General features: G+C 53.8%; 1 protein-coding gene across 6 annotated transcripts in view; it reads left to right on the top strand.

The window, feature by feature from the left end:
* NAV1 (neuron navigator 1) overlaps positions 1 to 12504 on the top strand; it is a 292762-nt gene that overhangs the window by 92173 nt on the left and 188085 nt on the right. For all 6 annotated transcript variants that reach the window (XM_073319526.1, XM_073319524.1, XM_073319528.1 and 3 more), the window contains exon 3: positions 1537 to 1640. In XM_073319526.1, the coding sequence (XP_073175627.1) occupies positions 1537 to 1640 (104 nt within the window). The remainder of the gene's footprint in view (positions 1 to 1536; positions 1641 to 12504) is intronic.

Raw genomic sequence — 12504 nt, forward strand, 5'->3', positions numbered from 1 at the left:
TAAGCACCGGAGGCCCATGCTGATGTGTCTAGCCTCTGTGGATGCAGAGAAAAGGTTGATAATGTGGCCTGCCAGTGACCCTGGCAGCAATGCCAGAGTCTGCAGGGAGCCTGAGCCAATGGCTCTGCGGGCTGTGAACCGCAGCAGGCATCTCCAAACGGTGTGAACTCCCTGGGCTCCACCAGGTTCCACGCAAGCTTGGGGCTCTGTGTGGGGAAAGCAAGAGTGCAGCACTGGGAGGGGAGAGGGCTCCCTGCCACTGCCAAGCCAAACTGCGGGGCGAGGCCCCAGGGTGGTGCCATGGACAGCTGTCTGGGAACACCGCGATCCCCTGTGGAACAGAGAATTCCCCTGGGAAAAGCCTGCCCGGGCTAAGTGGCTGAACAAGACACTGGGGTAGGAAGTGTGGAGCAACTTGGAGCAAACCCCTGAGCCCTGTGTGATCTACCCATCCAACCGGGTGTAAATCAGGAGTAACTCCACAGGGTTTGATTCCTCTCTCACTCACTCTGGTGTAAATCAGGAGTAACCCCTGTGGAGCTAGTGGCAGTTACACTGGTCTCAGTAAGAGAAGCACCCGACCCAAGCCCTGATCTCTTTAGACCCATAAGCATCACATCACTGACCTCACGGAAGGAATGAGGATCTGACACGTGTTTAAACACCCCCAAACCACTGGGATGGGTTCCCTAGGGAGGTGGTGGAATCTCCTTCCTTAGAGGTTTCTAAGGTCAGGCTTGACAAAGCCCTGGCTGGGACGATTTAGTTGGGGTTGGACTAAATACCTCCTGAGGTCCCTTCCAACCCTGATCTTCTAGGATTCTATGAATCCTTAGTGAGTCCCAGGCCCATTTCGAAATCCAAAGGCCATGAGGAGGGCCAGATGAGCTCCCTGCTGGCATCAGATCATAGAATCATAGAATATCAGGGTTGGAAGGACCTCAGGAGGTCATCTAGTCCAATCCCCTGCTCAAAGCAGGACCAATCCCCCAATTTTTGCCCCAGATCCCTAAATAGCCCCCTCAAGGATTGAACTCACAACCCTGGGTTTAGCAGGCCAATGCTCAAACCTCTGAGCTATCCCTCCCCCCAGCCAGGAGAGGCAGCCTGGCAACCAGCTGGTCTGCTGCCTCCTTGACTCACCCTTTCTGTCATGGTCCCCTCCGGCTGTGGGGCCCGGATCTTCTGGCTTCCCCTGTCACTGCTACTGGAAGTGGGGCCGGTTGAGTCTGCGGCCCGGCAGCCCAACGAGCTTTCAGTCCCCAAATGGCTGGGGAACGAACCCCTACCCCAAGGGACTACGCTGCATCTCCAGGGCCCTGCTTTTCATGCATGCGTGACAGTAGACCTCTTGGCCAACGCTTTGAACCAGGGATCTCCAGAGCTAAAAGTAGCAGCTGTCACAGCTTGAGCTAAACAGCCCAGACGTCCTGCTTGAGGGCTGTAACAGATTCATCCCCTGTGGAGAGGGGGACCTGTAACACATTCACTGGGGGTCACACATGCCCTGACCCTAACTCCTTTCTCCGTCTCCAGGCTGCAGGGAGACAGGGAGAAGAGTGAATTCTCCCAGGAGGAGCGCGTGTGTGAGGAACCGACCAGCCCTGCAGACGGGCCTGAGCTGGGCTTCCCAGGCTTGGGTGAGTCAAGCTAGGATTCACTCCTCTGGGGATTGGGGTCGGGGGCAGCACGTGGGACCTGAGCAAACAGCTCCGTCACCGGGCGAGGGGGCTAGGAAGGAAGGAGCCAGCAGCTGTATTTCAGGGTAACGGACTGACTAATAGCTGGCTCGGCCGAATCTGGCCCTCGGCAAGGCCTGGTTGAACACTGAGGTTGCTGCACTCGGTGGCCAGGGGCAGCGGGATGCGGCTGGTCTGCTCTTGTGGCGTAATGAGAGACACCGGGTAATTAGCTCAAAAGGAGGCAGGCCGTCAGCACGCCATTGCCTGCGGCCGCGTGCCAGGTCTGCTGGGGCGCTCAAGGAGCGCTGGCTGCAGGCCGTGGTGGGGAGCGCTCGTCGTTGCCTGGGGATGCGACAGCAGAGCTCATGTACTCACATCGGTTGTGCTAAGTGGTTTTTCTGAACCGGGTCCAGATGTCAGTGGGATTTCTACAGGGGCCTGGGGTCTAGGTCTGCCACGGGGGGAGAGGCTGCAGGGAGCCCTGCTGGGCCTTTGTGACCAGGGTGGGCTGCAGCCAGGCTCCAGGGCCTGATCCTCCACCAGTGCAGAATGAACGTAAAACGCTGCCAAGCCAGCAGGGTAGCTGGTATGACCAATGCCCACAGTCCTGAATGCCAGGGGCAGGGAGCGTTAGCACCAGTAGGCGCTCCGCAGGGCCATATCCACGTCCCTTGCCTCTTCAGCACCTGCTAGCGGCTGGGGGAAGACGTGCAAGCTAGGTCTGACCCTGCCGCCATAGCTGTCAACGACAAAACTTGTGCTGGCCTCAGTGGGAGTTGGAACGTCACCTAGAGCCATGCTGCCTGCTTCTGTCTCATACTGGGGAAAGGCTCCTGTGATTGCTGCTGGTCCATGCCCCTCTGCGCTCCCCACAGTGCCACCGGTGCTCTGGAAGGCACACGATGACAACGCGGCTGTATCTCTCTTGCCTGTCAGCTTGGCATCGCTTTGGCACGTGGACGGGTCTTGTGGAGGGAGAAGGAGCAGACGCTGCTCTCACCTATACTCGGGGACTCTTTTTTTTATTTTAACAGAGTGACGCTGGATTTACTCTGGTGTAAAGCCGGACAGGAATCTGGCCCTGCAAATCCAGTGTGTCACATCAGTTCCGCTCATGGTCAGGGAACTGATCAGCCCCTCCGGAGCTAGCTACCTCCTCTGCCTTTTGCTCACGTCCATTTCACTCCCGCCCTGAGTTATCACCACGCGGCCTGAGGTGGCTGCCAGACCGTTTGTCGGTGGGGAGGAGGTCTGCCCAGCCACCCCAGGCCAGGCGGTGTATTTACCACGTCCTTTGATCGTGGGGGTAGGAAAGATGGTTTGCACTGGTTGAAATCTACCCCAGACTTGGACCCCACCCAGTCTGAACAGGAGAGTTTGATTCATTTTTTCAATAATGGTGCAGGGGCTCAAGGCTTCTGGGTTTCAGCCAGTGACAGCTGTGAAATGACCGCTCGCTTGCCAGCCCATTTGAGCCGGCAGTGCTGGATTTCTGGGTAAACCTGAACTCGTCAGATATGTGGCCCGATCTCAAGACCAAAGGGGTTTGGGCATGTTCAGAAAAGGATCAGAACCCTGGGGCCCTGCCCTGACCTGAACCATTTGGGGCGGAAAGGTCCAACCCTGCTGGCGTAGAGTGTTTGAACATTAGGGTGGAGCGGCCTTATCTCCCAGAAGGAGGGAATAGGAATTGAGGAGATGCTGCCTCCGACCCAGGTTTGGGCCCTGAATATAAGCATGCTTTTATCTCTGGGTGCCCATCCCTTGGGAGAATCTAATCAGAAATCAGAGTCATGCTTCTGAGTTGGGCTCCCCCACTGGTCTGATCTCAGAAGCCATGTGATGTACGGGACTGAACTCATGGCTGGAAACTGCAGGACTTCTAATCCCAGTTCTGTCACTGACCATTGTGTGACCTTGAACAAGTCACAGCTCCTCTCTGTGCCTCTGTTTACCCTTTTGCAGAATATGGGACTATGGCAGGCATTAGCAAAGGTGGCACTATTACACATATCCTCCAAGTAATTTTTCTGAATGTGCGAGTAAGTTTTTAGTGTTGGAAGAAATGCTAGTGTTATTACTTTTAGGTTGGTCAAGGTTCTGCGTACAGGGGGCTACGTGAGTGGCAGGAAACTTTTCTCTCTGTCATGGGCTCTGTTTGGAGTCAATTCGTGAGGCTCCTTGGGAACTGGTCATTAGTGCTGGGCTGAGATTCCTGGAAGAAGGGATTGCTCTCCGTGCTGTTTGACCCCCTCTGTTCCAGGACTGGTGTTTGTGTGAATAAAGCAAGTCACACTTAGGAGATACTCAGACTCTGCATCACTGATTTCTCCTCTACTGGGAAGCTGACCTGTGGGGCCCCAGAACACTGCCCACTGCTCAGCTGAGGAGTGACACTGGGGTGAGAGCGGGATAGTGATGTCAGAAAGAGGCCCTGATATTATTATTTCTAATTAATAATTTCTATTATTTATTATTTCTAAGGACCCCAACTGAGGCACCATGGTGCAGAGCACTGTACAAACAAATAGTACACAGGCAGCCGCTGCCCCAGGGAGCTCACAATGCAGGATTTAGACAGTACCAAGAGAAGGAACAAACAAGACCAACCTTGCAGGGGTATGTGTAGGGTAGTATAAAGCCCGCAGTGATCTGAGACCCCATCTCCTCCTAGCACTGCAGCTGCAGTGCAAGCAGAAGAGGCCCTCAACCTGGAATCCCTCTTGATTTAAACAGAAAGGGGAAGCTGGCAGGCTGTTTGTGAGAGCCCCTTAACTCTGCCCCTCACGTCCTCTTTTGCAAGCCATCCAGATGTGCTGGAAGGTGCTTCATTTTCCTGAGGCACGTGGGGAAGGAGTGGCTAGGCATGGAGCTTTGGAGGAGTGCATTGGTGGGCAGCTATAAGCCGCCAATGGAGGGAGAGGCAGGTTATTATGGAGCAGATATTCGATAGACTCTACTCCCAGTCGGGCACAGAAAGAAGTGGCCAGCTTTTCAGAGGGGCTGCGAGCCCTGGGTGCTGAGTGCTGGTGAAAATCTAGCCAATCAGGTGTAAATCAGGAGTAACTCCACAGGGTTTGATTCTGACCTTTAACTGGGTGCCTAAACGGGCACTGAGGGAGTCTAAAAATGAGGGCCTGGTTGCAGGAGGTGAGCGCTTGGCAGTCTGACCCTGCATGCGCAATGGACAATGGTGCTGACATTTATAATGCCTGGCTGAATCTTGTAAATGTGCCCAGAGCAGAGCAGCAGCATCCAGCACTCTGCAGTGTTATCTACCCAACGTGTTAAATAGCCATGATATTTCTACCAACGGTCCGCTGAGAATATCCGTCTATCCACCCACCCGCCCACCGCTCAGCATACTTTGTCTGTGCTCCTCTGTTGTTTGCAGTGTTGCTGTAGCTGTGTTGGGCCCAGGATATTAGAGAGACGAGGTGGGTGAGGTAATAAGTTTTATTGGACCAACTTCTGTCGGTGAAAGAGACGCTTTCGAGTCACACCGAGCTCTGTGTAAACTTGGAAACTCATCTCTTTCACAAAGGGAAGTTGGTCCAATAAAACGTATTAACTCACTCCCTTATCTCTCTATTTTCCTAGCTCCTTGGCTACATATCTGTCTGTCTGCCTGTCCTGCTAGCTATTAGTATCGTCTTTGTTTGTCTGCCGTTCTCTGCCTGTCTGTCCTCGTAGATCTTAGTATACTGGTCTTCCCAGCTATCCGGCAGGGTTACCTGACTGAAGTGGCCTCTGCATAGAAATGTACAGGGTGGAGGCATTGATCTGTGACCTTGTTTGCTTTCATGATAGGAACTGGCCTCCATTATACCATCAGTTCTGGGAAACTCCTTGTATCTCTCTAGGAGCCTGGTAAGGAGTGTGGCTCTTTGGCTAAAGGGACTGTGAATGGGGCCTTCGGACAGAATCCGCCTACTCTGGGTTTGTGCCCAAACTCACCCTGCTCCCTGAGACTGGCTCTGTTAACAAGGTACCTCCCACTAGCATGGCTCCAGTCTCTCTCCCCAGGTGTGGCTCATTTCCTGGAGATTCTGCCTTGGGATGCCCTAGCCCCAGGAATGAAGGTTAATGTTTCAGCAGCCCTGACTGTGCTTGGTTCCAAGAGACTCCTGCAAGGTGCTGAATGACCTCCACATCCAACGAAGCCAATCATAGAATCATACAATATCAGGGTTGGAAGGGACCTCAGTCCAACCCCCTGCTCAAAGCCGGACCAACCCCAACTAAATCATCCCAGCCAGGGCTTTGTCTAGTCTGACCTTAAAAACCTCAAAGGAAGGAGATTCCACCACCTCCCTAGGTAACCCATTCCAGTGCTTCACCACGATCCTAGTGAAAAAGTTTTTCCTAATATCCAACCTAAACCTCCCTCACTGCAACTTGAGATCATTACTCCTCGTTCTGTCATCTGCTACCACTGAGAACAGTCGAGATCCATCCTCTTTGGAACCCCCTTTCAGGTAGTTGAAAACAACTATCAAATCCCCCCTCATTCTTCTCTTCCGCAGACTAAATAACCCAGTTCCCTCAGCCTCTCCTCATAACGCATGTGTTCCAGTCCCCTAATCATTTTTGTTGCCCTCCACTGGACGCTTTCCAATTTTTCCACATCCTTCTTGTAGTGTGGGGCCCAAAACTGGACACAGTACTCCAGATGAGGCCTCACCAATGCCGAATAGAGGGGAATGATCACGTCCCTCAATCTGCTGGCAATGCCCCTACTTATGCAGCCCAAGTGCCGTTAGCCTTCTTGGCAACAAGGGCACACTGTTGACACATATCCAGCTTCTCGTCCACTGTAACCCCTAGGTCCTTTTTTGCAGAACTGCTGCCTAGCCATTCGGTCCCTAGTCTGTAGCGGTGCATGGGATTCTTCCATCCTAAGTGAAGGACTCTGCACTTGTCCTTGTTGAACCTCATCAGATTTCTTTTGGCCCAATCCTCCAATTTGTCTAGGGCCATCTGTATCCTATCCCTACCCTCCAGCATATCTACCTCTCCTCCCAGTTTAGTGTCATCTACAAACTTGCTGAGGGTGCAATCCACACCATCCTCCAGATCATTCATGAAGGTTTCAGAGTAACAGCCGTGTTAGTCTGTCTTTGCAAAAAGAAAAGGAGTACTTGTGGCACCTTAGAGACTAACCAATTTATATTGAACAAAACCGGCCCCAGGACCGACCCTTGGGGCACTCCACTTGATACCGGCTGCCAACTAGACATGGAGCCTTTGATCACTACCCATTGAGCCCGATGATCTAGCCAGCTTTCTATCCACCTTATAGTCCATTCATCCAGCCCATACTTCTTTAACTTGCTGGCAAGAATACTGTGGGAGACCGTATCAGAAACTTTGCTAAAGTCAAGGAACAGCACGTCCACCACTTTCCCTTCATCCACAGAGCCAGTTGTCTCATCATAGAAGGCAATTAGATTAGTCAGGCATGACTTGCCCTTGATGAATCCATGCTGACTGTTCCTGATCACTTTCCTCTCCTCTAAGTGCTTCAGAATTGATTCCTTGAGGACCTGCTCCATGATTTTTCCAGGGACTGAGGTGAGGCTGACTGGCCTGTAGTTCCCAGGATCCTCCTTCTTCCCTTTTTTAAAGATGGGCACTACATTAGCCTTTTTCCAGTCGTCCGGGACCTCCCCCGATCGCCATGAGTTTTCAAAGATAACGGCCAATGGCTCTGCAATCACATCCACCAACTCCTTTAGCACTCTCGGATGCAACGCATCCGTCCCCATGGACTTGTTCTCTTCCAGCTTTTCTAAATAGTCCCGAACCACTTCTTTCTCCACAGAGGGCTGGTCGCCTCCTCCCCATGCTGTGATGCCCAGTGCAGCAGTCTGGGAGCTGACCTTGTTCGTGAAGACAGAGGCAAAAAAAGCACTGAGTATGTTAGCTTTTTCCACATCCTCTGTCACTAGGTTGCCTCCCCCATTCAGTAAGGGGCCCACACTTTCCTTGACTTTCTTCTTGTTGCTAAATACCTGAAGAAACCCTTCTTGTTACTCTTCACATCTCTTGCTAGCTGCAACTCCAGGTGTGATTTGGCCTTCCTGATTTCACTCCTGCATGCCTGGAGAGGAGGGTGCTGTGCAGCTGCCAGGATCGGGCCCTTACACTGAGCTTGGCGCCTGGTTATCAGCTGGATGGGTTGGACAGTGTCCAGTCAGTCCCATAACCCTGCTTCCAGCTCCAATGCAACGAGGGACAATGGGATTGGCTGAACCTTACCCCTCTTGGAAAGGTGGTCCAGGGTGTTTCAGAGGAGAACTCTGCAGCTCCAAGCAAAGCTGGACAGGTGCTGCTCCTTGGCAGGCAGAGAGCAGGGCTCTGTTCCTGACTCCCCAGCTGATTCAACGTGTGACCTTGAGCAACGTGTGACCTTTCCCTCTTCCTGCCTCTGTTTCCCCAGCTGTCACATGGGAGCCCGTGATACTGATCCCTCTGTAAATCTCTGTGAGGTCCTTGGGCTCAGCATGCACTGGGAGCAGGGAGAAGAGAGGGCGAGGGTCAGGCTGGCCGTTTCAGTTCTGGAAACCCCAAAGGAAACATTTGGAGAGGAGCCGGGTCAGAGATAGCACTAGGCAGTGGGGGTTCTGGCAAGTGGGCTCTAGTGTTGCACTGATCTGCTTCAGTAGCCCAGAGCTCTGAGTGCTTAACACCAGGAGGAAAAGCTGGTGTCGGGTGTGCTCAAGCTAGCTGGGTTGGTCTGGGCATCTCATTCATATGGACGGCTGGAGAATAGGCAAGGCCACATCTTGTGGCCAGCTAAAGCAAGGCAACCATTCTCATGGTGGCCCCTATGTACAATATAGAGACACGCTGAAGTCAAACTTGAAAGCCTCTCAGGTTCACCCGAGCGACTGGGAAGCGCCAGCCCACAACGCAGCAAGGTGGGGGCAGATTTGTCACGTGGCCCTGGCCCGCTTTGAAGCAAGGCGCCTTACCGCTTGGTGTGAAGAACGTGAACCGTGCAAAGCCAGGAAAGCGCAGCCTGCGATGATGGTGGATGAACAGGCCTGGCCCATGTGTAACCGCGCTGGCGGTTCTCGCACTGGTCTGATGCATGAGAGACGTGAGACTCCATCATCATCCTCGCCACTCGGGCAACGAGCCTATACCACCACCCGCGCTGCGATGTCCGCACGGCTACTTTGAGTGCCTGCCTGCACTGGGACCAGCTGCACTGTAGACATCCCCTTGGAAGTCAGAGGAGAGCTTGTGCTCTTCCCTATTGCAGTGGGGAAGAGCCATATACCCTGCCATGAGCGTGCCAAGATTCAGGCTAGGGCCCCACAACATCTCTTCAATCCCGGGCTAACAACTGAGCCCCCAGCGGCGGCTTGGCCAGCCAGGTCATTGCAAGCACGGGCATTCCCCTGCTGGGCTACACAGCACCTGCCCAGTAGCTGGTCACTTGGAGACAGGTTTCTTCCATCCCTGGACGCTGACGGTTGGATTCTCAGATGGGGAGAGTGATGGGAGGGAAAGTAGCTCTAAGCTGGCCAGCAACAAGAACAGAAACTAGAGCAACCTAAGGGCTGCTCTAAATTCTGCTGGCTGCCCCAGAGAGCACTGGGCTGATGCAGAGCACCAGAGTGCTGTGTGCTCTATCCCTCCCCACCACACCATGCACATACACTAGCCTATAGCCAAGCCAACATGGGTGGGGTGAACGGCCAGGCTGGTGGGATTAAGGAATGTCCAGTCCCGCTAGCATGCAGAATGGGCCGAAGAGCAGCAGTGAAGGGAACTCCTGGAAAGAAGGTGCCATTCAGTGCCGGAATTAGCCACAGCTGGGCCAAGCACATGAATCCACATCAGAGCCTAGAGAAAGAGGGGCCAACTCACACAGTGTAAGAGGATTAAAGCCCCATTAGGGGATTCTGCCCTAATTTGCCTGCATGGCCATGAAGCGAATGGGGGATAGTGATTGGCTCAGTGGATGCAGCCCAGACACCGCTGCAATGGAGATTAAATACAGAGAATTACTTTTGTTTACATACGGGTACGTTTCCCCTAAGCTGGCCCTAAGAAGCTCGTGCCCCATGTCTGGCTCTATGGGCAAATCCTGAGGCTGTCATCCAGGTCAAACTCTCACTGACTTCCATGGGGCTTAGCCCAGTAAGGCCTGGGAGGGAATGCAAGAATCAGGGGCTGTGGATTTGTGAGAGAGAATGACAAGGCGTCGGATTGCCATGGATTTGTGGTATCTTATTACTCAGCAACACAGCTGGTCAAATCCTGCAAAGCCCATGTGCACAACTGGGCATTCAAGTTCTAATCAGCTGTTCAGTGCAGACAGGGCCGTGCCCCTTCCCTCTTTGCTGTCCGCAAACAGCTGTGCCAGGTGGGTTTTGTATGGCTGCGTGTCGAAGAGCCGACTGCTGTTTGGGTGCCCCTCCCCGTGGCCCCAAGGGCCCCCACTCTGTGCTCATCAGCATTTGTTATTCTCCTGTTTAAAAAAGTGTTGCTCAGCCAATCAGGGAGCAGAAGCCATAACCTTGGGACTTAAATGGCCAAGCACCTACGGGAATGGTGCCTGCCAGCAGGGGGTGCACTTTAAGGAAAACCCCGGCACTGCTAAAGTTGCTGCTCCCTCATCAAGGAGCAGCTGGGCTGGTTGTGACTCTGTTTCCCTCCCGGTTCTGTGGCTTCTCTCTGCTGCGAGTCTCTGCAATCGCCAAGCTGCGGGAAGCTTGTTCCGCATGAAGCACCTGGCCTGCCCCATCCCTGCCTCACTCCTTACTGTTGCTGGGTCACTGACCAGCTGTGAGCTAGGACATGTCAGCTCCGTCACTTCCTTAGTCCGACCAAGGTTGGAGGGCCTTGAATGCGTGTGACGGCCACCACCCCAGGGACTGAACCAGAGACCCCGAGAGCTAAAGTCTTGAGCTGTTACCACTCTTTTGCTCTATGCTGTAACAATTCCCATCCGCTGCAGCTCAGTCACAGGGACACCCAGGATGAACACATCCCCTTGGGTCACATGGGTGCCTTTGAGGTGCCTGGCATGTGGTTCTGCCTCTGGAAAACCCACCTCTACCTGGCCATTCACTTCTGGTGCATTATGTGCCACTTTCCTGCCCTCGCCCGTCTGACCCTCTGTTCCAGAAATGGCTGCTTGGCTCGGGGGATCCTCCCCTGCCCACAATGATTAGGTCACCAACATCCAGCCAATGAGGCAACGGGGCTAAAGTAACTAAGGGAGTTGTGTGGCAAGGCATAGACTTCTAACAGGTCATCAGTTTAGCCTCGGTCTCCAGTCTGATTTCTCCAAGGACTGGGAGTGCCCTGAGTTCTGATCCTGTCTCTGCCACTGACTGGGTCTGTGACTTTGAGCAAGTTGAGTTCCTTCTGCGAGCCTCACTTTCCCCATTTGTAACATGACACCCCGCTTTATGATCTACAGCTGGGAAGCCCCATGTAAAAGTTAAGGATTGGTCCCCATTGCCCCCCTCCAGCCCTCAATTCTGCAGCTCCTCCAGAAGAATCCCAGATACTCCCTCTCAGTCAAAGTGCTTTAGAATCTGGGCATCTGGTCCTGCCCCACGGACATCGCTGAGATGCGTGGCAGGGCTACAACTGACTCACCACTGCACTTGTGGGGCGGTGAGAGGCCTTTAAGGGACATGGAGCCTTTAAGGGCCGTGCCTGACAGAATCATGGCTTTTAAGGCCAGAAGGGACCATTCTGATCATCCAGTCTGACCTCCTGTATAGCACAGGCCAGAGAATTTCATCCAGCTACTTCTGCACAGAGAGAGCATGGGTTTTTAAGGTGTTGGCTTAAAGAGCCTCTCTGTGCCTCAGTTTCCCCTTCCCTTCACCTCCCTTGCCCATTTAGACTGTAAGCTCTTTGGGGCAGGTTCTGTGTCTCTGCAGGGTCTGGCCCAATGGGCTCTGGTCCTGTCCCTGCCTTTCTGCTGTCTCTCGGTCCTTATGGCCACATGAGGCTGGGAGCCCATTGTGGGCAAATCCCAGAGCCAGCAGGGCCCAGCTGTTCCCAGCCCTCAGCCTGCCTGGGAAAATAGAAACCCCTCTCTTCCAGCTGCAGCCCATCTCCAGGTGCTAGGGAGGGTGTTTAATTCACCGAGCCCGTGTGAAAATGACAGCCTCTTTCTGGGAACGGCTCCTCCTGGCCCCTCAGCCTCATGGGTGTAATGCTATCCGGCCTGGCGGAGCTCTGAGTTCGGGCTGAGAGCGCAGATTTGTCATGGGGCCTGCTCAGGAGGCAGCGGTGGCATGGGAACCGAACGAAGGGACACAGGCTCGCAATGCTGGAGCAGCTCCGGCATTGACAGCAGGGCTCTCTGCCCACAGGGGATCAGCAGACCCCTGGCTCGCCAGGGCTGTCACTCCAGTCCCATGCTCAAGCACCTAACGCCCTTAGATCTCTGCAGGTCAGCAGCCCTTCTGAGCTGGGATTCGGCAATGTCCATTAGAACCGCACTCAGCTGTGGTGCTTAGAGTGAAAAATAGACCCCGCAGATCCTGGGGCTCCTGCTGGGGGAGGGGATTTATCTTGCCGGGGTGATGTGGGGCCGTTTCTTTCCCATCACAAGCTCTCCCCACAGGTAAACTTCTCCTTGCTCTGATTTAGCACAGTTGCTGGGCCATTGCATGGGAGGGGGGGGAGGTTACAAACCCATTCCAGCATGGCCAAGTGGTGAGGGTGCTCAACTGGGATATGGGAGACCTATACCCCTGCTTTGCCTGACTCAGAGTAGGGGCTTGCACTTGGGTCCGCCAAATTATCTAACCACTAAGCTTTTGAAGCTGTTCTACTTGCT

The sequence above is a fragment of the Lepidochelys kempii genome, chromosome 21 (genome assembly GCF_965140265.1).
Source record: "Lepidochelys kempii isolate rLepKem1 chromosome 21, rLepKem1.hap2, whole genome shotgun sequence".
In the NCBI taxonomy this organism is placed as follows: domain Eukaryota; kingdom Metazoa; phylum Chordata; order Testudines; family Cheloniidae; genus Lepidochelys; species Lepidochelys kempii.